Source organism: Trichomycterus rosablanca, chromosome 15, assembly GCF_030014385.1.
Source record: "Trichomycterus rosablanca isolate fTriRos1 chromosome 15, fTriRos1.hap1, whole genome shotgun sequence".
NCBI classification, from domain to species: domain Eukaryota; kingdom Metazoa; phylum Chordata; class Actinopteri; order Siluriformes; family Trichomycteridae; genus Trichomycterus; species Trichomycterus rosablanca.
This window is the reverse complement of record NC_086002.1, coordinates 5,062,109-5,088,398: the sequence shown is the minus strand read 5'-3', so window position 1 is coordinate 5,088,398 and position 26,290 is coordinate 5,062,109. Positions and strand designations below refer to the sequence as shown.

Genomic DNA, 26,290 nt, shown 5'->3' with positions numbered 1-26,290 from the left:
ATTGTTGCAATTGTGTTTTATTTCTGTAAATCAGGCTTATAATAATTGCAAATGAAAAGTTGTTTGTTCATTAAGTTACAAAGTGTTAAAGCCACATATTTCTTTAACTTTACAAATACAGTGGTACCTTGAAACTCAACTACAATTGGTTCCAGGGCTGGCACTGAGATTAAAAGACATTGAGTTCCAAAGTATTTTTTCTCATAAGGATGTTTGGGAAACCTGTTAATGTGTTCTATGGTCCCGTGGACTTGCATATATTTTAGGCTAATGTAAAATAATTGGATTGTTTTTGACACTAAAAATAACACAAATATAATATAAAAACACTGAAATAAAAAGCTGATTCTTTTCTCGGAACCTCAAGCTGTAACACAAGTTTAGTTTAAAAGTGAAACAGTGAGAAAAATCCAGATAAACACAGAAACGTGGAGCTTTCAGAGTAAATCTGATGGTTATTCTACACAAATGCAGTTTTGTCTCATATTCGCACTTTGATTGTTTCACCGCACCGCTCAATTCGAGCGCTGAACAAAGCGACATTGTTCATTGTTAATTTGAAATTAATTAAATACATTTTTAGAAAGCAAACTGAACATGTAGAGTTTAAGGAAAACATTGAGTTTAAGGGTACCAATTTCTCGACGAAGGGCGTTGAGTTTCAAAGATTTTGAGTTTAGGGGAGTTGAGTTATGAGGTACCACTGTAATGAAGTAAACAAGTATTGCAGATGCAAGCTTTTATCACCACAGTACAAGGGAATGTGTTCTTAATAGCAGTCTTGTTTTTTTTCTTCGTTTGTAAATAATTTCTGCAGCTCTTTTGCTGTGAGGTGACAGTGCTTTCCTCCAAGCCACTGTGCCACCCTATGTGCAAACAGCAGTAATTAATTTTTCCTAAGATTAAAAACATTTTTTTTTCCATTTCCTTCCAATGTAGTCATTTTTGATTAACCTTTGCCATTCCCCTACCACATGCACTATAGTTATCCTAGTCAGGTGTTGGACAAGCACACCACTCCTCCAATTATGTCTTTATGCAGGCCAACTGCAGATTTTTAGAACAAGTAAGTCATGCGAATTACAGGTTTTTAAACATGGTACACTTGCCAAAAAAACTCCTGTCTGGAGAAAACTTGTACTATTCCTTTAAGAGAATGACCTGCCCACATCCAGCGTCACAGGACAGGACCAGCTGAGTAAGTTGCTGTCAGTGGTAGGTTTGGTGGCTCCTCTGCTATTCTGTCAAAACACTAATAAAAGCAATAAAATAACAATAAGAACCGACTGTTTGTGATTTTTAATGGATTCCTACAAACGATTTCGTGACGAGAATTACAAGAACTGGCTGAAGACCGCAGAGAGTCTGTGCATACTAAGGAGCCATATCCGGGAATTTGTGGAAAACGAAACCGAAACCTACCACACAACACTGAAGAAACAGCTGAAGAAGGAAATCTGTACATCAAAATGTACTTTAAAAACGTGGAAACGAGGACCAAAGGTGAATTCTGTTTGTAGTTAGGAAATACTAAGTCAAGAACTGGCAGTCTCATCTCATCTTCCAGCTAGCCATGGCATTATTAAAATGTAATAAAATAAACACAATACAAATAAAAAATTCAAACACAATATAAGAAGGACTGGAAGTGTCCATCCACAAAAGCTTATGCATACAGATGTGTCTTAAGCCTTTTTAAAACAGCTCTTTAGACCCACTGAGTCTAAAAGCCAATGGACAAACTACTCCATAATCTGGGAGCAATAACCGTTTAGTTCTTGGGACCACAAAATACCCTTGGCTGGAGGACCTCAGTGCCTTAGCACTCAAATACTGTACTATCAACTTATAAATATGTTCTATCTCCATGGACCGCCTGTTATGTTTAGACCATGGTTTTAAAATTTGCCCTAAAAGCTACAGGTAGTCAGAGCAATGATACCAGTACTAGTGTATTATACTTTCTTCTTTTGGTCCTTGTTAAATGTGAACTGCAGTGTTTTGGACCAGTTGGAACCATGTAGTTCACAAGGTTTTAGGGTTCACAAGGTAGTCTGCTATGTTTTTATTTGTGAGCAGTACAAATGTGAGTAAAGTAAATATAACGTGACGGGCTGGAAAAATGCATGTTGACTTTTAGTCATAGAAATGTGTTTCTTAACTAAATGTTGCTATCCACAGTTTCGTTTTTGTGATAAGTGTGAGCTGTGGAAAAATGCAATTTTGGAGAATCATAATTCAAAGAAAAGTGATATCCATTGGAACAACTCTGTGCCACACCTGTGGCATCAAGACAAATGGGAAGTGGCCAAGGTGAGCTGAATTAATTACACACATTCCACCATTATTTCATTTGTATTTGCATGATTTTATCAGTGTTTCATTTGTATTTAAAGTAAAATACATAAGGATGTTATTAGAAGTAATTTGATTTTATTGTACTTTGGGCTGTGACTTCAGGTTTATATGATACGTGGAGTACAAAATCATCACAGTTTTGAGGAGTTTGACCTTTCTTCTATTTTGAACTTCATGGATCACTGCAAACACTTTGCACGCTTTAAAAAAGGCGATAGCATGACCAAGGTAAAAATAAATAAACCTTTTCATTTTCTGCAAACATGTGGTCATTTTTAATAAAGTTTTTTGAAAGGTGCCAACAATGATCAGTTTAACAAATATTATTATTTACATTGCATAAAAAACTGACTGAATTTTGAAGTAACATTCAAAGCCGAAAAGGAGATCTATCTGGTACCTTATGTTCTTTTTCTGTTTATCATCAAGGTCATCAGTGTAAGGAACAAGGTGATGCATTCCCCCGACTTCAGATTTACCAGGAATGAAATGGCTGATGGTATACAGTTAGTTCTAAAACTGGCCCAGATTCTGGAGAATCATGCACCAGGACTTAAGACTATATCAGAGGAGATAGAGAAGGTACAGAGTAAATTGTGTCTTTCTGATTACCTTTATTATTTCACATTTGTCACACTGAAAATCAAACAAAATGAAAATGGCATTTCCTATATTTCATTTTTATGTTTACCACTGCTTTATTCTGGTCAGGGTTGCAGTGGGTCTGATTTCCCCATAATGACAGTAACACACCCCAGACAGAATGAGAGATGAAAATAGACTGAACTGAAATTAAATCATTTTACTCAAATTCCCTTTATTAAGTTTAATGCTTTAAAATAATGTAGTGTGACAGTCATCAATAGCAGAGGCAGCCGGACATGGGGCAATTACTTTCAGACACAATACAGCAACAATTGAGTTACACTATAGGACTAATTATAGTACACCATGATTTATTACAATTCTTCACATGCTGTGTAGTTCAGTAAGGTTTTGGAGATGTATACTGGTGAAGATTCCCAGAGTGGAGAGGACAGCAAGGTGGACAATGTAAAGTTGCTGGACAGAGAACAAGCAGCTCTGAAGGAGAAGCTTGAATTCCTGACCAAGCGCTTTGAAGAAGACAACCCAACGGAGTTTAAAGTAAGATTTAAGTAAATAAATAATAAATGTATTTATTTATTTATAAATAAATTATGAACATTTTAACAAAAAGGTTAAATGAATATCATACTTTTTACACCACTGCATTAATAATCAAAGTTGCTGTGTTCTTAATTTTAAGCCATTTTGAGAAAACTCAAATTGACTTTATGAAAGAACTAAAATTTGTGAAAGTTAATAAAAAAAAAAAAAGGGTCTTTTAATCAACAGAGAACATTTTCTGGAAATCATGGGAAATCCCAAATCTGCCATAACATGTCTTTTACAAGTGTATATAAACGTTTGGATGTAGCAGTTAGTGTTAGATGTATACTGTCAATTACCTTTGGTGAAAAATATTAACTAGATGTCTTCTCATGTGGGCTTTAGGAAGAGCTGCTGGGTCTGAAGACTTTTGTTGATCAGAACAAAGATCTTCTGGAGAATCTGGGCCCTCAAATAAGCCAGATTAATGTGTTACAAGAGAAGGTGGATGAGCATGAGCAGAAGATCACCGACTTAAAAGACAGAGTGGACCAGCTGGAAAAGGACATACCTGGTAGGTCAAAAAAAGAGAATAATAATAAAATGGGGTTGCTCAAATGGTGTGGCGTTCTAATGCGCTAGCCAACCACTGTTGAGAGCTTACGCAATTTTTTAAAACCCAACATTATTTGTTACAGTTAAATACAGTTAAATTTCTTTGTATTGACAAAACATAAATATTCACCGATCTTGCATTTCATGTTAAACCGATTGGTTATTTACAGAACCAGTGTTCAGTGGTAATCCACCAAAGTACAAGAATCATGTGTTTGAAGAAGCTCGAAAAAGGAAAATGCCAGAGCCTGTTTTTGGAGAAGAACAAGAAGCTGAAGGTATGTTTATGACTTAAATCCCATGATAACGGAATCTCTGTATTAATAAAAGATTAATTCTTACTGAGTTCATTGCATGTTCAGGTTACAGAGGTGTAGTGGAAGTGAATAGCAAGAGTTTTAAAGGTATAAAGGTGTGGAACAGTAAAATAGAGGCTCACCAGGACGTTGCCAAGATAGCACTGGACTTCATGAAATCCAACCCTGAGTGGACAGAAGAGTCTTCATTATCTGGAGACAGTAAGTCATGTGTCTTATACCATTCTGCTGGCACTTAGGTTTAATAGTGTACTGTTTGCACCATTTTTTGTCAGATAAATCCTGATCAGGCGGTATTGTTTCTCAGAAGTTTTATAATTAATATTTATCCATGTTGAACTTTAGATGCTCATTTGTTACATTTATATGTAGTGACAAAACATAAATATTAACAGATATTGCATCTAATGCTAAACTGATTTACAGACCCAGTGTTAAGGGTGATCCACCAAAATTCAAGAGTCTTTTGTTTGAAGAAGCTCGAAAAAGGAAAATGCCAGACCCTGTTTTTAGAGAAGAACAAGAAGCTAATGGTAACTCATTCATGACTTCCTTTACATTTGATGTATGGTTTTCATAATCAACATGATGTTTTTATGAGTTTTAAATGTATTTTAATTTATATAGACAGAAATTATTCCTGGATAAAATATCAAGGTTTACTATTCGTATCCAAATTAGAAAAACAATATTATACATTTGTACCTAATTCACAGTTGGCAGGTATAACCCATTTGCAAAGTGGTTTTGAACCTTTTTATCAACATAATTCTACAATGTATTTATTACTAAGACTGAAGGTTAAATATCTGTATTATTATTATTATTAATGTCATAACCAGCTGTATAATTCATGGGCAGTTGTGTTTGTAACAGCTGTACTGTATGGTTAATTATGTTTTAATGCAGACAGACAGTGATTACAGAGTCTTTATTAATAAAAGATTCATCCTGATTGTACTCATTGTTGGTTCAGGTTTCAGAGGTGTCGTGGAGGTGAATGGCAAGAGTTTTAAAAGTTCAGAAGTGTGGAAAACTAAAAAGGAAGCTCACCAGGACATTGCCAAGATAGCACTGGACTTCATGAATTCCAACCCTGAGGGGACAGAAGAGCCTTCATTATCTTCATTATCAAGTAAGTCAACAAGTAAATTGTTTTATACAATTTTGTTGGTACTTAAGATTAATAGGGACAGTGGTAGACTAGTGGGTAGAGTTTCGATTGACAAAAGTACAAACCAGAGGTTTTTAATATTTACACCAAACAAGTTAATTGTTGTTTGTACCATTCACTGTCAAATACTTTTTTTCTCAAAAGTTTTATAATTAATTTTTTAATTTTTTAATTTTTAATTAATGTGATTTACAGTGTTAAGTGGGGATCCACCAAAATACAAGAATCATTTGTTTGAAGAAGCTCGAAAAAGAAAAATACCAGACCCTGTTTTTACAGAGGAACAAGAAGCTAATGGTAACCCATTCATGACTTCCTTTATGTTTGATGTATGATTTTTATAATCAACATGATGTTTTTATGAGTTTAAATGTATTTTAATTCAGGCAGAAACAATTTACTCCTGGATAAAAAATCAAGCTGTTTTATATGGTTAATAATGTTTCTGTAATAATAAAAGATTCAACCTGATTGCATTGTGTGCATTGTAGGTTTAGGATTCAGAGGTGTTGTGGAGGTGAATGGCAAGAGTTTTAAAGGTTCGGAGGTGTGGAAAACTAAAAAGGAGGCTCACCAGGACGTTGCCAAGATAGCACTGGACTTCATGAAATCAAACCCTGCGGGAACAGAAGAGCCTTCATTATCTGGAGACACTCAGTCAACAACCTCCACTACAGTGTCAAGTAAAGTGTTTTATTTGATTCTGCTGGTATCAGACTGTTATTATCAGTTAATAGACTGTTTTGTTTTCTCAAAAGTTTTGTAATTAATATGTATTTGTTAACACAAAAGAACAAGTCGCTTTTTGAGTTGAACATTAGAAGCTCATTTGTTACAGTTAAATACAGTTAAACTTCTATGATTTACAAACCCAATGTTAAGTGGGGATCCACCTAAATTCAAGAATCATTTGTTTGAAGAAGCTCGAAAAAGGAAAATAGCAGACCCTGTTTTTACAGAGGAACAAGAAGCTAATGGTAACCCATTCATGACTTCCTTTATATTTGATGTATGTTTTTTTAATAATCAACATGATGTTTTTATGAGTTTAAATATATTTTAATTCAGGCAGACACAATTTACTCCTGGATAAAATATCAAGCTGTTCTATATGGTTAATTACATTTCTGTGTTAATAAAAGATTCATCCTGATTGTTTTCATTGTTGGTTCAGGTTTCAGAGGTGTTGTGGAGGTGAATAGCAAGAGTTTTAAAGGTTCGGAGGTGTGGAAAACTAAAAAGGAAGCTCACCAGGACGTTGCCAAGAGAGCACTGGACTTCATGAAATCCAATCCTGAGGGGACAGAAGAACGTTCATCATCTGGAGCCACTCAGTCAACAACCTCCACTACAGTGTCAAGTAAAGAGTTTTCGTGGTACTTAAGATTAATAGGGACAGTGGAAGCCTAATGGGAAGAGTTTTGGTCTTGAAACTTGATTGACAAAAGTACAAGCAAGAAGTTTTTAATATTTTCACCGAACAACTTATTTGTTGTTTGCATCATTTATTGTCAAATAAATTTTGATCAGACTGTTTTGTTTCTCAAAGGTTTTATAATTAATATTTATTTGCTAATCCAAAAGAATAAGTCGCTTTTTGAGTTGAACATTAGAAGCTCATTTTTACAGTTAAATACAGTTAAACTTCTGTGTAGTGACATAACATAACTATTCACTGATGTTGCATCTAATGCTAAACTGATTTACAGACTCAGTGTTAAGTGGTGATCCTCCAAAATACAAGAATCGTTTGTTTGAAGAAGCTCGGAAAAGGAAAATGCCAGACCCTGATTTTACAGAGGAACAAGAAGCTAATGGTAACTCATTCATGACTTCCTTTATATTTGATGTATGGTTTTTATATTAATACAAGATTCATCCTGATTGCATTCATTGCAGGTTCAGGTTTCAGAGGTGTCGTGGAGGTGAATGGCAAGCGTTTTAAAGGTTCGGAGGTGTGGAAAACTAAAAAGGAGGCTCACCAGGACGTTGCCAAGATAGCACTGGACTTCATGAACTCCAACCCTGCGGGAACAGAAGAACCTTCATTATCTGGAGCCACTCAGTCAACAACCTCCACTGCAGTATCAAGTAAGTGTTTTATATTATTCTGCTGGTACTTAAGATTAATAGTGTACTGTCAACCCTTGATCTGTGTGAGTGTTTAGTTGGAGAACAAGCAAACCATCTGTCAATCAGATACGCCTACCATCATTTATTGATAGCTTGCTAGTATCTCCCTTTTACACTTAAACAACCCAGTACAAATGATATAAATTAAGTTTAAAATACTTTCCTTTGTTAGCAGGTCAGTGTTTTCTGATTTACATATTCCTAATGACAGATGTATTACAGTTGCTACGCACACCACTTTAATTTCTTTATAATATTTGTAGACATGTTTTCTGTTGAACATTAGTTTTACAGGTAAGGTAATTAAATATTACATTTATAAAATAATGTAAAATACAGAGCAGAGATACTTTAAGACATACAGTGTATCACAAAAGTGAGTACACCCCTCACATTTCTGCAAATATTTTATTATATCTTTTCATGGGACAACACTATAGAAATAAAACTTGGATATAACTTAGAGTAGTCAGTGTACAACTTGTATAGCAGTGTAGATTTACTGTCTTCTGAAAATAACTCAACACACAGCCATTAATGTCTAAATGGCTGGCAACATAAGTGAGTACACCCCACAGTGAACATGTCCAAATTGTGCCCAAAGTGTCAATATTTTGTGTGACCACCATTATTATCCAGCACTGCCTTAACCCTCCTGGGCATGGAATTCACCAGAGCTGCACAGGTTGCTACTGGAATCCTCTTCCACTCCTCCATGATGACATCACGGAGCTGGTGGATGTTAGACATCTTGAACTCCTCCACCTTCCACTTGAGGATGCGCCACAGGTGCTCAATTGGGTTTAGTCCATCACCTTTACCTTCAGCTTCCTCAGCAAGGCAGTTGTCATCTTGGAGGTTGTGTTTGGGGTCGTTATCCTGTTGGAAAACTGCCATGAGGCCCAGTTTTCGAAGGGAGGGGATCATGCTCTGTTTCAGAATGTCACAGTACATGTTGGAATTCATGTTTCCCTCAATGAACTGCAGCTCCCCAATGCCAGCAACACTCATGCAGCCCAAGACCATGATGCTACCACCACCATGCTTGACTGTAGGCAAGATACAGTTGTCTTGGTACTTCTCACCAGGGCGCCGCCACACATGCTGGACACCATCTGAGCCAAACAAGTTTATCTTGGTCTCGTCAGACCGCAGGGCATTCCAGTTATCCATGTTCCTGGACTGCTTGTCTTCAGCAAACTGTTTGCGGGCTTTCTTGTGCGTCAGCTTCCTTCTGGGATGACGACCATGCAGACCGAGTTGATGCAGTGTGCGGCGTATGGTCTGAGCACTGACAGGCTGACCTCCCACGTCTTCAACCTCTGCAGCAATGCTGGCAGCACTCATGTGTCTATTTTTTAAAGCCAACCTCTGGATATGACGCCAAACACGTGGACTCAACTTCTTTGGTCGACCCTGGCGAAGCCTGTTCCGAGTGGAACCTGTCCTGGAAAACCGCTGTATGACCTTGGCCACCATGCTGTAGCTCAGTTTCAGGGTGTTAGCAATCTTCTTATAGCCCAGGCCATCTTTGTGGAGAGCAACAATTCTATTTCTCACATCCTCAGAGAGTTCTTTGCCATGAGGTGCCATGTTGAATATCCAGTGGCCAGTATGAGAGAATTGTACCCAAAACACCAAATTTAACAGCCCTGCTCCCCATTTACACCTGGGACCTTGACACATGACACCAGGGAGGGACAACGACACATTTGGGCACAATTTGGACATGTTCACTGTGGGGTGTACTCACTTATGTTGCCAGCTATTTAGACATTAATGGCTGTGTGTTGAGTTATTTTCAGAAGACAGTAAATCTACACTGCTATACAAGCTGTACACTGACTACTCTAAGTTATATCCAAGTTTCATGTCTATAGTGTTGTCCCATGAAAAGATATAATGAAATATTTGCAGAAATGTGAGGGGTGTACTCACTTTTGTGATACACTGTATAACTTTCTGTAAAATTAGATCTGGCCTCATAAAAAGTAGTATGTCAGAAATATAAAAGTGATATCAGTGAGGTGTGGGGACTGTGTACTTTTGAAATAGGTCCAGCCCCTTAAATAAGCAAATTGGGATATGATATAATTCTGCCATTTTTTATTTTATACATCTGTTTACCATTGATGTGGCTGAAAGATGGAATTAGAAAGGGTGTCCACATACTTCAATAGTGTATAACAGCATTTGTGACTGTATGACCATGTTCTTGGTGCTTTAACTTACAGAATATATATAAGTCAGTCTTTTTTTCAATGGCAATCCAGCCATCTTTTAATGCAACTGCCTTTTATTGTGTGTTCTAACAGAGATCGACGAATTTCTGGTGCTTTATGATCTCAGCCCTCCTAATGTAACTGTGGAGAGTGTCAGGACTGAAAAGAATTTCAGCTTTCAGCTGCACATCAACTTGGACAAATTCACCTTTCAAACCAACAATAGCTTCAAATCCAAGAAAGATGGTGTTTCTAAATCATATGGTTTGCTTGGCCAGGCTTTGGGGATTTTGCCACCAAACACGGGTACTGGTGCCTCCTAACCCCAGCTTTATAATTCTTTTTTAAAATTTTACAATAAATTGCATGTTGTTGTGGTACTATGTTTATGTGATGTCTGTATTTTGTGTGCCTCTCTCTTCAAGATGAAAAACAGGTAACCATGCTGGTGAAACAACATTTCACCCAGAAGTCTGTCACCCATCCAAAGGAAAAGTTTGAGGACAGTATGTGCTTCCTTCATGATATAACCTACGATCTGGTCTACGAGGGACAAGGTTAGTAGATTGGACTTGTGGTTTATACATTTCACATTTTCACTGTCTATTGTTTTTGCAGAGGTAGGTAGTTCATGCACATTTACACTATATGGACAGCATTATTGGGACACCCCTTCTAAATCTGGTTTTGGAAAATGACTATAAGGTCATAAGGACCATAAGGCCTTTCTTAAGGTCAGGGCACTGTGTAGGCCACTTATGTGCTTTTCTATCAGCTTATAACATTTCTTTATAGGCTTTACTTTTATTTTAGGGTCATTTAGGATAACGCAATTCTCTGTGTTATTCTTCAGCATCAACATTTGCCTTTAATCTGGACCCAGTCCAGACCATAAAGAACACAGCCCAAGACCATTAAACGTCCTCCACCAAACAATGTTATTAGAACTATAGTAGCCAAATTCCTGACTTAACATTTTTGTGTCAGACATCCAGATTGGTGGAACATGTTTTCCAGTAACAGCAGGTCTATGCTTTACACCAATCTAGACAATGGTGGGTATTACACAAGGAAACCCAATCCATTTAGTTCCTGGCAGACTTCTGCTGATTTTGACACCCCATAGTAAGTGCCGAGGACAGCTTAGCTTCGTGTGACTTACTGCTTTCAAGCTGAGCTGTTATTGCTCTTAGACGTTTCCACTTTACATGGTTGACGAGTATAACTTGCAGGCCAGTAATGATGAACTGACTTGTTGGAAAAGTCCTGGGGACATCCTATGACAGCGCTAGTTTAACTCATTGTATTGATAATGTTTTCCTATTAAGCTAGAGTGTTCCAGTGTAGGAAAGGGGGGAGTCTGTGTTCCTCCTTGGCAGCACAGATGTTGTGCCTGACAAAGAGTTTGACATGCTGTTGGGGCAATTTGGACATAAATTAGATTTAGAAATGTTTTCAGCTCAGATATTTGGTTTAACTGTATATAGCTCTATATGGAAAAACTGACAGTGTCTGATATGTAAAAAATACCTATTCCACAGGCTTCACAGAGGCGGAAGCTAAGCTGGACGCTCTACAGAAAGCCCACTGCTCTGTACCCTTGCTCTTTGGCCACAACGCTTTGCCAAAGTTAAATAGCTTTGAGGAAACGGAAGCTCAGATTAACAAGTTACTGAACATGAATGGCCAGAAAGACCTCACTTTTTCTCAAACACCTACTAAATATAAGAGCTCCATTCAGCTTCAGTTCAGTAATTACACCATGGAGAACAACAGCGAAAGGACCAAAAAAGCTAATCGCAATCAACTCAGTGGGCGCATTCTCCACCTCCTAGGAAAAGAACCAGGTAAGAACCATAGATGTGCAACAACACATGACCAAAGGGTAATAAGTAGGTAGAACTTTAGTTTTTTTTTACTTGAACTTTACTTGAAACATGACAGTGAGAGAAGTATGTCATCAACCTATCATGCCAGATATGAATCTATAAGTAGTCCTAACAGTTGATGTTTTTTTTACTAGTTTTGTTTAGTAAAAAATATGAGTAATTATTGACCCTGCAGCAGATGCATATGTTCTATTATAATAATTACATAGTAAAATGAAAGAACCTGTAAGTATGCACTTACATCCCTGTGTTTTTACTTTGCAGCATGCTGGAAAAAAATAAGCCAGATAAGTTAGAATAGAATAGAATAGAATAGAATACAATAGAATAGAATAGAATAGAATAGAATAGAATAGAATAGAATAGAATAGAATAGAATAATGAATTTTTTTCTTTGCATATCCCAGCTTGTTTGAAAGTTGGGGTCAGAGCGCATGGTCAGCCATTGTACGGCGCCCCTGTAGCAGAGAGGGTTAAAGACCTTGCTCCAGGGCCCAACAGTGGCTGCATGGCAAAGCTGGGATTTGATCTCTTTCAGTTGATAACCCAAAGCTCTACCCACTAGGCTTCCACTGTCCCAGTTGTAGGTTCGAAAAGTTATAATTTTATTGCATTTTTTTTTTCAGACCCAGATTCTAATTCTATTTGTAAGAACGTCCTGGACCAATGGTTTACACAAATAAATCTGCAGAGACCGCTGTTTGAAGACACAAAGGAAGTTCAGGGATCAAAAGCTGCATTTTCTGCCCCGATGTCTTGCTCACATCCAAGTGAGAAAACAGTCTTTACACCCTATACAACATGTTATAAAATGTATGCTTTTATTCACACTGATTCTCTGTGTGGTTTTAGACTGGGAAGACAGCTCAGAGACTGCACAACAAAAGCTGATCCAGGAGCTCAAAGCCAAGTTTAAGTATCTGACTGAGTGATGCTAGGTGTTGAGTGATTGGATACGGAATTTGTGTGCTCAAGTTTACACAAACCCTATTCTGAAAAATTTGGGACACTGGATGAAATTCAAACAAAATAAAACACAATGTTTGTAATAGGGCTTGCGCTAGGGGGTGCTGAGGGGGGGTATTGCCCCCCCAGATTTTCTCACTGCCCCCCCAAGCGTAACACAAGCAACACAAGGCTATTTTTTCATTATTTCTGAACCTGTAACAGGGCGAACGGCTTCTGCCGCTACCGTGGGAATTAGAAAGCGTTTGGTTATTATTTTAAGTAGTGTTCACTTTTAGTCTTAGTAACGGCGTGTGTGCGCAGGTTATATAAGCATAACAACCTGTTTAATACACCGCTGTTTGAGCAGTGCAGTGGGCAGAGCGCAGCGCGCATATTTTTCCGCCCTAGGTTCGAATCCGACTTAGGGCGAAAATAAAGTAACACATGCAGGGCCGGCGCTATGGGGGCGCTGGGGTGGACATCCCCCCCCCCACACAGATTTTCTGACTGTACCCCCAACAAGCAACACAGTCCAGAAACGGGGCTGGTTTATAAACTGTATTGCAGGATCTATAGGTCAGCATGAAAATGCACCCAACTTGATTTATCAATCCAAATGCCCTAAGATACGACCATCTTAAGTGTTTTCTGCTATGAACATAAGGATCTCAACATTCCAGCACAAGATAAGACAGAAGTCCTGACAGAAAAGACAAAGTGAATGTATCAAAATGAAATAACATCCAAAAGACACTTTTCTTTATACATCTGAATCTAAGATGAATCTAACAGTGGTTCTAGACACCGTTTCTAATTAGTGGGTTTAGCTAACACTGTATACTGGACATGCCATTATGAAATTGTGCAACGTGCTTGACAGCTCTCTCCAAAACATCAGTTACTTCAGTACAAGACCCAAGGTGGCCCAACACCTTTCACCACCTTACATTGGTGGATTTTCTTTTGATTTGTCACTCTGTAAGAGGAAGGGGAATGGCCAGCAACAAGATGTATTTTGGATACAATAAGAGAAACAATGAACAAGCTATTAGGAAGCCTGAAGACTTAAATCAGAAGAGTCTTCAGTGTTCTGGAGAAACACTGTAGATATGGTCGCCTGGAATATAAATCTACTTGACGGCATTTTCGTGTCATAATTTTATTCCGTTTTAAATTTTAAAATGAGCCACATAATTAGACTTATACTTTTTTATTTATTATTGTACTTTGGACACAAATCATGATAATGGGTGTATAACTATAATAAAATTGTTATGCTTAAAATCTCAATTTTAATATTGTGTGCTTTCTGAGATCAGGATTCTTGTCCAGATTACTGTTGTTTTCCTTCTGTTAATAGTTGGCTTAATAGTTCATGTGAAACTGAAATGGTATTGGCAGTCTACAATAAGGATATAATGTTGCCATCCAGCTTAGCGCTCATAGCTGGAATAAAAATTCAGTTCCCCCGAGGTTTCTCACCACATCCTGAAAATAAGACAAAAAACCACTGAGCATTTGCAGCACAGGAAACAGCAACTGTATTTACACCATCACATTTGAGAACTACCTAAAATCTTGATCACAATGCATGTTATTAATCAAAACTGAAATGAAAATGAACATTTCACATAACACTCTCTTGGCATTGTATCTGCAGTTTTTTGGCCATTTTATCTACCATATAACTCATGATGTGATTTACATAAGTACAATTACTGACTGTAGCCTAACTGCTGCAATTCACAGTTTGTCAGTCACCCTATACCTGTCCAACAGTGAAAAGGAACAGCTACAGAGTTACCACTGGTGGATTTTTTGGTGGTAGACCATTCTGTTTCTGCAGTCGCACAACAGATAATGGCATAACAATGTATTTGGTCATTGAGTAAATATAAAGTAAACACACTTACAATCAAAGGTTTACATACATTAGGAACATTTGCCTTACCAATTTCTTTTATTTTTGCATATTTATCGCATATGTTTTAGATAATAAAACTCAAAGGATTTATAACTTTTAACTTTTCTGGACTAATTTTGCTTTTAATTATGTGCAAATGAACCAACAATGAACACTGTAGTATCAGCATCTGTTGTTAATGCTGCCATGTTACAATTATTCAACACCTACATAATACTACTGATCCTACGACCTACCAATAGACTGAATTGCCTAAAGTTGGGTCACAACATGATAAAACCATTCTGAACTCAATACCGACCTTTAATTAGCTTCAGCTGTGATGCATTATATAAACACCACCCAAAATATTACACCCAAAGTGTTGCAACCATGGTGAAAATTAAGGAGCTGTTACAAAACCTGAGAAGCCCAATTCTTTGCACCTAAAGGGCAACAGGTATAAAAAGAATTGTGTATAGAGCCCTTAGCAATCTCATCAGGGCAACAAAGAAAACCCTGTGTTACTGCAAAAGACTTACCCGATAAACTGATAAAGGCTGGTACAAATGTAGCAAGGACACCATTCTTGACCACAAAGCACAGGAAGAGTCGCCAGAAGGAATTTGGGTAGGCCTGCAGAGTTCTGGGACATAATTCTATGGAGCGATTATTCAAAACTGAAACTGTTCGGCCATATAGATCAACGGTTTGTCTGGCTCAAGGAAGGCAGGTTTATGACCAGCAGAATACTCTCCACACTGTCAATACTCTTTACACGATTGCCAGTTGCTGCAGGAACTGGTAATCTAGACTTTGTAACTGGAATTATGGATTCACAGAAATGCCCAGGAACTTTGAGGTGGAATGTTCTGCTTTGTATGCACTTTAAAGTCAACCGAGGCTTGATTAATGAATCAGTCCTGGATTATCCTGGAGTGGCTTCTCAGTCTTCAGAGTTAAATCCCATTGAAAATCTTTGGTGGGATTTAAAGAAAGAACTTGCAGCACAAAAGCCATCAAACCTCAATGAGCTGGAAGCTTGTGCACAGGAATAATAGGCAAATATTTTACAAAAGAGGTTTCAGAAGCTTGTAAGCACTTACCAAAATCACTTATTAGAGACTTTAAAAGCAACAGGATGTTCCACCATGTACTGAGGCTGGGGGTTGAATAATCGTGCACCAAGACGTTTATCAAAACATTTTGTTTAAACTCAAACTTAAGCTCTCAAAATAGCTTGTATGAATGAATAAATATTCTGTCTCTGTTTACTGAGACCTCTTAATGAAGACTTTTAATTAATTCTATACACATCACTATAATTTTGCAGACATACCACACACCATCACCATGTAGTGTAGTTACTGTATCAGTTTTCTGGACCCAGTGTATTTTAGACAATTCATGGAATACATGTCCTGCACAAGTGTATTCAAATTTATAAACTTTGCATAATTATGTACTGTCTTTCTTGAATGTTGTTTTGGATGTACAATAACAACCTGTTTACCTCTGTGCCTAGTAAAATATTCCAAACTTTGAAAACAAAATCTTCTTAGCACTTAACTTTTTACATTTGATTGCAATTGTTTTTCTCTTTTTATTAGTCTCATATTTTTCTTTTAGTTTATTTTAGTCTTTCTGATTTCTATTTTAACAAAATCATAAAGCAATTTGTAACTTTCTTTATTTGCTTTTAAGTGCAATATTAATAAATAATAAATTACTTAAAATAATAAGTGTGTCAAGTAAACACATTATAGCCAGCAATAACAAGCCCATGCAGTTATTTTACTGTTAAATAAAATTATTTCACTATTAAAACATTTGTGTCATCTTTACCACATACAGTATTTGTTGGTACGCACTGTAGACGTAGAGTTAGTATTAATGTTACAGTTTTTATTTGTTAAAAGATGTTTTGCATCCAATCTATTTAGACTTTTTCCCCCCCAAAACACTCACCTAATACAATACACAGTAATGCAAAACAGAAAGATGAGCTGATGAACTTTGGTCAACATCATGATTTCCTGTAAAATGCAAGTGCACTTTGCTCATCCATTCTAAACGGTTTCTGTTCTGATTGCTTGCAAATGTGAGCTTTGTATATGGTAACTGTGCAACAGCTCACATGGTCTGCCCGCAGAAACCATTCAACTACCCTGTCAAAATGAAATCAAAAATGTTTTATACATGTACAGAACACTGACCACTGCTGTCTGTCTTAAAGTACCAGCGACAGCTCAGTTTCAAATATTACATGCTTAACATTTTGACCAAGATTTTTTTTTAGAAAACCCACAATACATTTATGAGGGACTTTAGGGTGTAAATGCAGTATTAATGCAACACTTTGCTTACCTGAACAAATATGCCCCAATATTATATGCATCTATTGTAGCCAAATTTGAAAATAAATACATAGATTATTATTTTAATTATGTAATTACTAAATAATTTATTCCCTTCAGGTGTTTGATATCATCAATAAATAACAGACCAGTAAACAACTTACATTTATATTTTCAGCATTTAGCAGACGCTTTTATCCAAAGCGACTTACACAGTGAGCGGAACACAATGAGCAATTGAGGGTTAAGGGCCTTGCTCAGGGACCCAACAGTGGCAACTTGGTGGTGGGGGGGCTTGAACCGGCAACCTTCTGTTTACTAGTGCAGTACCTTAACCACTGAGCTATCACCGGCCCTACAAATGAAGAAAAAAATTACCTATCAGGAAAAGCAAAGTGAAAAGTGTCACCCACCCAACCGATGGCAATGCCGAGTTTCAAACCGAGGAATTCAGAACCTCGTCTTCGGTGTACTAATGGAATATCCCGCTGCGCCACCTGGGTGCCTTAGCTGCTTTTTGAAACAGCATGCCCCAAGGCGCAGTGGTAAAGAGTTCCAAAGTTTGGGTTCTGCAACACTTATAGCTCTGTTACTGAATGTACGTATCCTGTAGGAAGGGACAAAAAGCAGATGGAAATCAGGGGACCAGAGAGAGTGTAAAGGGGAGTACAATTTTATACTGGATAGGGAAATGGACCAAGAGCCAATGCAGGTGTTTAAGCATGAAGGTGCTGGAAAAATATTGGAAAAACTTAATATAATGCAAAATAATTAAATATAATAATTGATTAAATCAGTAAATGTGAACTGAGCCTACTAATGTGAATGTCTTGTCTTATATATAATTTAACTCTTATTTTTATTCTTGTCAGATATTATAATGTCGACATACTGACAGCTTCCCTGATGACTGTATACGAATCTCTGTACCAACCAGACAGAGGTTGTTTTTGTGGGGCACAGACACTCAAACAGAGACAAAAACCCACAACTAACACCTTGATTCAACAATGCAAAGACTCAGCAGTTTAAATCGGATCAGTTTCACAATACATACATTTTTAAATGTGCCATGCCAGATTCAGCACTGACTGTATTTAGTCACACTATTACTGTTCACAGTTAGTCTTGTGCTGCACAAGGCCTCACACAAACTCTCGGTTCTGATAATGCAATCTAAATCTGGCTAGTAAAGATTCTTCCATGGCTTCTCAACTCCAGTCCTGGAGCACCACTGTTCCTGCAGGAAGAAAGACCGGGAGCTGCGTGACTAGATCTAGGAAATCAGATAGATAATTATTCATGTTTGATAGGTCCATGTCTGATAGGTCAGTGTTTGAGAGGTCCCTGTCTGATAGGTCAGTGTTTGAGAGGCACATGTTTGACAGATCCATGTTTTATGGTCCATGTTTGACAGGTTTATTTCTGATAGGTACATGTCTGATAGGTTCATGTTTGATAGGTCCATGTTTGATAGGTTCATGTCTGATAGGTTCATGTTTGATAAGTTCATGTCTGATAGGTCCATGTTTGATAGGTTTATGTTTGGTGAATTCATCTGTGATAGAGATCCATGTATGATAGGTCCATGTCTGATAGGTGCATGTCAAAAAGGTTCATGTCGGATAGGTTTATGTCCGATAGGTTTATGTTTATTATGTTTGATAGGTCTGGGTTTCATAGGTCCATGTTTGATAGGTTCATGTTTGGTGAATTCATGTCTGATAGGTCCATGTCTAAAGGGTTCATGTTTGATTGGGTTCATGTCAGATAGGTCAATGTTTAAGAGGTCCATGTCTGATAGGTCAATGTTTGATAAATTCATGTCTGATAGGTACATGTTTGATTGGTCCATGTTTTAAGCTCCATGTCTGATAAGTCCATGTTTGAGGGGTCCATGTTTTAAGGTCCATGATTGAGAGGTCCATGTCTGAAAGGTTCATGTCTGGTAGGACCATGTTTTTAGGTTCGTTTGATAGGTCCATGACTGATAGGCTCATGTTTGATAGGTTCATTTTTAGGTTAATTACTTTGTTCATTTTTGCTCGTTGTTTTTTGGTTGTGGTTTTAACTTTTTTCTCTCAAAGGAAAAGGGTGAAAGTGAAGGTTTCTCGTCACGCCTCTTTCAGTCACACACACACGAAAACAACAGCAGCTCGACATTCCTGCACCAGACACTGAGTGGCCCAGACATCATGTCCCAGCTGCTTTATTTTGGCCAAATTGGTAAACACGACGCTGAGAGGTTACTGGGCAAATATGGCAAAGATGGAAGTTTTCTGTTGAGAGACAGCCAAAGTGTTCAGGGAGCTTTGTGTCTTTGCGTCAGGTAAGAAAGTATTCAGCTTGTTTATGTCTGATGGAACCTTTTACAATTATAAACATTAATTCAAAAATTAAAACCTAAAAATATCAAACAGTCTAATATTAAAAATAGGGGAGAACGGGGTTGGTTGGCACACTTCCCTTTTTGTTGTAAATCACAGACGTGGTGTAGTAATGTCAGCTATGGAATGTCAAAATTATTAGTTAATAAATGACTAACAAAAAATAAACAAACAAATAAATATGAGTTTACTCATGACTGAAGTTCTGCCCCAACATTGGCAAGATGGTAAGTGTGGTTGGCACAGTGTAAGAATGCTTAATCTAAACTGAAGAATCTACAAACAAATATTCAAATTCACTAAAACTTAAATAAATAAAAAAACCAAATAACAATGATATATTTCCACAAAATGCTTTGTTCTGGTCAGGGTCTTTTGTCCCCAGACAAAAAAATATAATAAATCACTTACACGTAGCAGGTAATTCAGACTAGCCAATACACAAAGAGAACATGCAAAACTTCTCACAGCCAAAGTCTAAAGGTGAGGCTTGAACCCAGGCCTTGGGACCCATGTAGCACCCACACCACCTTTGTGCTGCCAGAAATAATATTAGATTTTTAAAATATATTTATTTCTATTTTTAGATATACTTTTTTTATTTACAGCTTATCATGTTCAGGGTCACAGTGGATCCATAGCCCACCTGAATTGCTGGAGCAAGGTGTGATACACCTTAAGGTTCCAATGCATCTCAGGGCTTCACAGATTTGCTCACTTGCATAATGTACAGTAAGTAGCCAGTTCACATAGTGGAATGTATTCAGAAATGAAAGAAAAAAAACAGGAGGAAAACTTAGATGGACATAAAAAAGAACATGGTCCCCAGGACCCTGCAAATGGACAAAATGTACATGGGCTTCCAATGCACCAAACAAACATGCATTTATTTACTAATTTTAATGTTTTTTAACATACATTAACATGTTAAAAAAAAATTGTGTGTGTGTGTGTGTGTGTAGGTGGGTGTGTGCATGTTTACATTTATGTAAATGTAGTGCCATACAGCCAACTGTATAATATATAATCTAATCTAATGTAATTTTATCTAATATAAGGAAGAAGTATCAGCCACAGACAAATACAAATAATATTGTGTAATATATCACAATTTAATAATATATCATATAATAACATCATATAATATAATATTATTTTATAGTAATATATAATCTAACATAATATAATGAAGTATCAGCAACAGATAACATAAAAAATAATATTGTGTAATAAATCATAATTTACATTTTCAGCATACGCTTTTATCCAAAGCGACTTACACAATGAGCAATTGAGGGTTAAGGGCCTTGCTCAAGGACCCAACAGTGGCAACTTGGTGGTGGTGGGGCTTGAACCGGCAACCTTCTGTTTATTAGTCCAGTACCTGAACCACTGAGCTATCACTGGCCCACATCATATATTATATATATTATATAATATAATATTATTATATTATAATATAATATAATATATTATATTATAATATATAATATTATTATATTATAATATAATATAACATAATTGATGCTTTTTGACTACTAATTAGGTTGAAAATTTCTGTAAGACTAATTAAAATCAGAACAGTCTCACAGTGCGAGTGAATAATATTTAGGGGACCAATATTTTCGGTCACGTCTGTAGGTTTCAGCTCAGTTTGATATAATAATTATAATTTATATTTTTATGCTACACCTTCAGCTATTAAAAAAAAAAAAAAAAAAAAAAAAGAATCAGAACAATTCATTTGTTTATATCAAATTAAATTTATAAAGCACTAACTCAGATGTCTTTTTTTATATCTAGAAAAGCTCCATTTGTCCACACATACAGGATTGCTCACTCACCCCAAGGATGGGCAGTTGAGGTAAGCCAAGCTATCCTTTCTCTACAATATTAAGACATTTATTTATTTGTTATTTATTTATTTATTTTTTATTGTTCTTTTTGGTACTAAGAAAATGATATTGACAACAGTAATTCCAAAATACAATTATAAGAAATAGAAAGAAATACAAAAAACAACATCCATGTTATTTTAAAGCTTTGTACAACATTTCATTTTCTACAACATTTACTTTTGAGAGAGAGAAAGAGAGAGAGAGAGAGAAAGAGAGAGAGACTGGAAACAGAAGGTGTACCGTGTCAGACAGTAAATATGGTTTGGTTTTAGTTTGTGGCTGTTTGTGAAAGCGTGGTCTGTCTTGATACCGTACCTACTGGCTTCATACACACGCAAATACTATTAAAATCACATTAGTCTGTATCAATGTGGAAATAAATTCTGACATCTGACAGTTTATTTAACTAAACTCTTGAACTAAAACAATATGTTACTTAAGCTGCAGCCACTGAAGAAGTTACTATCTAGAGATTTACAGAATTAGAGAAAGAGCATTTAACATACATTACTTCTAACACTACTGGATTTTTTTTATTTATTCTGTTTTATGTTATATTTATGTACAAGTGTACTTGTTCATAGATTATTCCAGTAAAAACATGGCATTTATAACATTATTTTATGCTGGACATGGTGCAAACAATTCATAGCAGCCAGTCTACATACTGCATATTTTTGATAGATGTTAATTATAGGTAATTGATTAGTGATCGGTCGTGTCTGAGAGACTGAGAGATGCTTATAGTCCGGACTTAGCGCCATCTGATTTCCAACTTTTTGGACGCTCAAAGAAGCTTTAAGGGGAAGAAGATGATGATGGTGATCATGTGATGATGTGAAAGCAGCAGTGCTTCAGTGGCTACATGCTTAAACAAAAACATTTTTGCTGATGGCATTAAAATGGTACGATGCTGAAAAAAATGCATCACAAAGAAAGGTGACTGTGTAGAAAAGTTATGTCATTTATTTCTGAAATTCTTAATAAATAGAGTTAAAAAAAAGTGCAGAAACTTTTTTAAGAACCCTCATATGTTATAATATTCTTCACTTCTTCTACTTTATAACATGTGTATTCCTTCTAAGCCATTTATTTCCCAGAACTACCCATTTCAGCAGAACAAGTACCTTAAAATACCTATAAATACAGCCGTTGTGTCCTGGTTATAAAAAGGAACCGATGCTTAGATGTCTAATTTCTTGATAATGCTATGTCTGATGCATGCATGTAGTCCAATTCTGGTCACAATAGCTGCCCATGCGACATCTGATATTAGCACTGCTAGGAGGAAGTAGAAACCACAATCCTAAACTCTTAAGGATCTTTTTTTAAATGAAAGTGCTCACTGCACACAAAGGTTTACTAACTGTACCTTATTACTATCTATAGACCTTTTGTTCTGAGAATTGTAGGTGCTATTTGAGGTTTTGGGCACTTATTTGCATTGTTCCACAGGTCAGTTGTTCTAGTCTGTTTAAAGCTAACTCTTAGCTAACTAGCAGATTTAAGCTTCTGAAAGTAAGAGCATTAAAAAAGTGGACAGCTTTACTGTTCTCAGGTTAGTATAATATGGCTGCAATCACAAGGTTACAGCAACTTCTGTTATTGTTGGGTTTCACTTTGGGATTGTAGGTTGTGTAGTAATTTATCTGACAAAACAAGATTTCTTCTTAAATAAAGGCAAGAGGACATATTGTTTAACAATCTAATCAACAGTCTGGTTGAAACTTTTCTTACTTGAACGTATTAGAGCTTTAAAATGAATATGAGATACTCATTTTAAAGCTCTATTAAATTATGAAAAATGCTTAAAACAACCTCTAATACAATTAATAATGTATTTTACAGTTATTCGCATAATTACATTTGATAAAAAAATAAATAAAAACAAATACAGTGAATTTAGAGAGTATTAAGACTCCTTGACACTTTATTGTGGTGTGGATTTAATTTTGAAAGGATAGAATTGCTATTTTTACCAACAATTGACACATAATCACCCATGACAAAGTGAAAACATTTTTGGAGTCTTTCAAAAATTAATTTAAAGAAATCCAAAAACTTTAATTTCATTATATATATGAAATATGAAATATTCAGGTCATTCTTATTCATTATAATTATCTTATTCATCCTGTTTTCACTTTATCATTGTAATTGTGTGTAGATTGTTGGGTAAAATAGCAATTATATCAATTAAAAATCACTACTATAAACAATGAAAATGCAAGTGGTCTTAATAATCTGATTTGCCTATTAATTTAAATATTCACTGTATAATGCACATGAGGTGGAAACAATATCATTGTACAGTACTGCAAAGAATTTAAATACTTGCAAACATCAGCATTAAATATTGATGAGCAGTGATGCTCCTAATTTAGTACTAGGAAATATTATTGTAAGGTGATATAAGCTATATAATCCAGGTTTAAATGACTAAAGAGCTTGTTGGATGGATGATTCAGTGAAAATGAACTCGTAGTGATTTCAGATTTTAAATTGTGCTTCTAATCGTTTACTGTGCAGGATACTAACCATCCTCTTCTGTGACCTTTCAAGGCCGATAACTCAGAGAAGCTGGAGTGGTTCCAGTCACTGGATAAGCTGATTGCATGCTACAGAAAACTGACCCCCAGTAACATGGTTCCTCTTCTTTTCCCTTTTGAGAAGAGATGCATTGAAAAGGTGGAGAAGCAAAACTCGGGTAGGTTTGTGTTTCTTCTTCTGTTATCAGTGTGCGGTATCAGATTGTGTTCGATAACAGTATCACTTTTAAATGATTCTGTTCAGAGTCATTTTGATTGTTGCCACAATGAGATTATATCTACAGATGTATAAAGAGTACAGATGTTATCTAAAGCATAACAGTTCTATTTGAATTGACTGATGGAGCTGTTAGGGTTAGCAGTGAGCCATGGTGTGCTGTGGGAAAACAGCCACAAACACAAACTTTCAAACAATTTTGGTGAGTTTTATGTGGGGGTTGAAACATGTAAAAGATACAAGATTCTACCGACTATTGTAAGTAGTAAAAATACCACTTTTTTATGTCTGATACAGATACTGCAAATTGAGTATCTGCCGATACCGATACCAATCTGATACTGTCATTTATACTCTCACACAACTAAGCAGTAATAATTCACATCTCAATGCACCATGGTTAAACTAGATATCTAAATAACAACGCTCAGACTGTGAAACTAATATTCTAAAGGAATAAATACAGAACCTACAACATCACACTGATGCAAAACTGCTGTTTCTATTTTCACTTTTACACACAGAACATTTAGCAGCATTTCTGGCTTGTTTACCAGCACCGTACAAACATTTAAAATAAAATTGAAAGTGCAACTTTATCTGTATTTAACAAATAAATTATAATTTCAATATAAAATTCTAGATCTGTCAAGTCCCAAGTCTACACCTTGAAGAGGCAGCAAACAATTATAAAAGAAATTATAAAAAATATTATTTATAAACAATAAAAATGAAACAAATAATAAAAAATAAACAAATGTATCTATCTTGGACATCTCTCACATCCTCAACAAAATTTAATCCATTAGTGTTATGAAATAAAAGAAACTACACTATTTCCTGTTTAGCCACAGGCATCCTCTTCAAAATTCAGCAGGGTTTTTTATTAAGTGTGTGTGGGTTTTTAATAATCTAAATATGTGACAGAACTTTAACAGAAAATCTCAACTCTGCAACAATTCTAATTGGTCCATTGCGTTTAACTGACATCCACATCTTCCAATTGTAGACACTTTTGATGACACGCCGTAAATGTTGTGATAAACTGATTTTTTGTTGTTTTATTGATAAAATTTGTCATTTGGCCACATTTTGCTCAAACAAAATCAGACAAACTGGTTGACATTCAGGATTTAGGTTATTAAAGCCATTACTCTTTAAAATAATTTCTAAAAATGTCAAATCGGTACAAATTATATTTGAAGCAATTTAATTATAAAACTGTTTTAATGTTAGATTTGTTTGCTGGTTTTGCTGTTGAATGCTACACATGGTCTTTGGTAGCAGATACATATCTCATTGTGTATTATAAGTGCAGATGATATCTCTGTACTTTTTAGCCTGAATAAACTAGTTTTTTATTGTGTGTTCTTATAACAGAAAAACCGTTCTACATGGAGATGTGATGTGATGACGATATGTGACCCTCCAGTACCTGAGAGAAACAGAATTTACGTTGTATATGTGTCTGTGTGGGAGTGTATATAGAATGTGTGTCTGTGTGTGAGTGTATGTAGGCATGTGTATGTGTGTCTGTCTGTGTGGGAGTGTGTGTAGGCACGTGTATCTGTGTGTGTGAGTGTGTGTAGGCATGTGTATGTGTGTCTGTCTGTGTGGGAGTGTGTGTAGGCTCGTGTATCTGTGTGTGTGAGTGTGTGTAGGATGTGTCTGTGTGTATGTAAATGTGCAGGAACATGTGTCTGTGTGTGTGTGAACATTTTGTATGGATTGGACACTGTTTTGAAATATGAGTTTGTATTCTGTCTTTAATTTTGTTTGATTGGTGCATTTTTTTTGCTTCCATTGTGAAACAATAAGTGAAACAAACCTGATGCTGTAAGTGAAGCCGCTAAACCCATTTGTAAAACTAACCCTGCCAAGCTCTGTCTAGTATTTTATGGGTACAAATTTCCAGACACACTTTAAAATCTTTTGAAAAGCATTTCCAAAAGAGTGGAGGCTGTTACAGCTGCAAAAGATCCACATTCCTTTAGAAAGAAAGTGAACAAACAAGCATACAAAAAAAACTGTGAATATAATGTACAAATGGTAAATACTGTTTTTTTTTATATTTCTTGCATTTAATAAAATATCATTTAAACATGTAGCAGCATTTACTCATCCAAGATCTGGAGTTTTAATTTGTATGTCTATAAACAGCTACATTAAATTCATGTGACTGATGTTAAATT

The 26,290-nt window shown here is 36.0% G+C and overlaps 3 protein-coding genes across 3 annotated transcripts; all 3 read left to right on the top strand.

Annotated features, from left to right (window-relative positions):
• The first annotated feature begins 1,016 nt into the window (after positions 1-1,016).
• On the top strand, positions 1,017-6,273 carry LOC134329389 (uncharacterized protein CXorf38 homolog). The gene is made up of 12 exons (XM_063010639.1): positions 1,017-1,503; positions 2,182-2,313; positions 2,461-2,586; positions 2,788-2,940; positions 3,343-3,504; positions 3,895-4,063; positions 4,275-4,382; positions 4,467-4,622; positions 4,848-4,954; positions 5,398-5,556; positions 5,791-5,892; positions 6,087-6,273. Exons 1-10 carry the CDS (start codon positions 1,303-1,305, stop codon positions 5,419-5,421), a joined length of 1,338 nt encoding a protein of 445 aa, XP_062866709.1. The 5' UTR covers positions 1,017-1,302; the 3' UTR covers positions 5,422-5,556; positions 5,791-5,892; positions 6,087-6,273.
• A 106-nt stretch (positions 6,274-6,379) lies between these two features.
• LOC134329217 (uncharacterized) lies at positions 6,380-14,077 on the top strand. Its single transcript, XM_063010412.1, has 8 exons — positions 6,380-6,955; positions 7,305-7,412; positions 7,495-7,686; positions 10,044-10,256; positions 10,376-10,507; positions 11,492-11,797; positions 12,466-12,609; positions 12,692-14,077. Exons 1-8 carry the CDS (start codon positions 6,877-6,879, stop codon positions 12,769-12,771), a joined length of 1,254 nt encoding a protein of 417 aa, XP_062866482.1. The 5' UTR covers positions 6,380-6,876; the 3' UTR covers positions 12,772-14,077.
• Positions 14,078-19,227: 5,150 nt separating this feature from the next.
• Positions 19,228-26,111, top strand: LOC134329412 (SH2 domain-containing protein 1A-like). The gene is made up of 4 exons (XM_063010668.1): positions 19,228-19,376; positions 21,238-21,298; positions 23,895-24,039; positions 25,479-26,111. The coding sequence occupies exons 1-4, from the start codon at positions 19,243-19,245 to the stop codon at positions 25,502-25,504; spliced, it is 366 nt and encodes a 121-aa protein (XP_062866738.1). The 5' UTR covers positions 19,228-19,242; the 3' UTR covers positions 25,505-26,111.
• The last annotated feature ends 179 nt before the right edge of the window (positions 26,112-26,290 follow it).

Bases quoted from the DNA above. Each gene is read 5' to 3' on its own strand.
- LOC134329412 (XM_063010668.1), top strand. From the start codon at position 19,243: ATGTCCCAGCTGCTTTATTTTGGCCAAATTGGTAAACACGACGCTGAG. The intron at 21,299-23,894 runs GTAAGCCAAGCT...TGACCTTTCAAG, and splicing joins CCCAAGGATGGGCAGTTGAG to GCCGATAACTCAGAGAAGCT. The intron at 24,040-25,478 runs GTAGGTTTGTGT...TTCTTATAACAG, and splicing joins GGTGGAGAAGCAAAACTCGG to AAAAACCGTTCTACATGGAG.
- LOC134329389 (XM_063010639.1), top strand. From the start codon at position 1,303: ATGGATTCCTACAAACGATTTCGTGACGAGAATTACAAGAACTGGCTG. The intron at 4,064-4,274 runs GTAGGTCAAAAA...GGTTATTTACAG, and splicing joins GCTGGAAAAGGACATACCTG to AACCAGTGTTCAGTGGTAAT. The intron at 4,383-4,466 runs GTATGTTTATGA...TTGCATGTTCAG, and splicing joins AGAAGAACAAGAAGCTGAAG to GTTACAGAGGTGTAGTGGAA.
- LOC134329217 (XM_063010412.1), top strand. From the start codon at position 6,877: ATGAAATCCAATCCTGAGGGGACAGAAGAACGTTCATCATCTGGAGCC. The intron at 7,413-7,494 runs GTAACTCATTCA...CATTCATTGCAG, and splicing joins AGAGGAACAAGAAGCTAATG to GTTCAGGTTTCAGAGGTGTC. The intron at 10,508-11,491 runs GTTAGTAGATTG...CCTATTCCACAG, and splicing joins TCTGGTCTACGAGGGACAAG to GCTTCACAGAGGCGGAAGCT.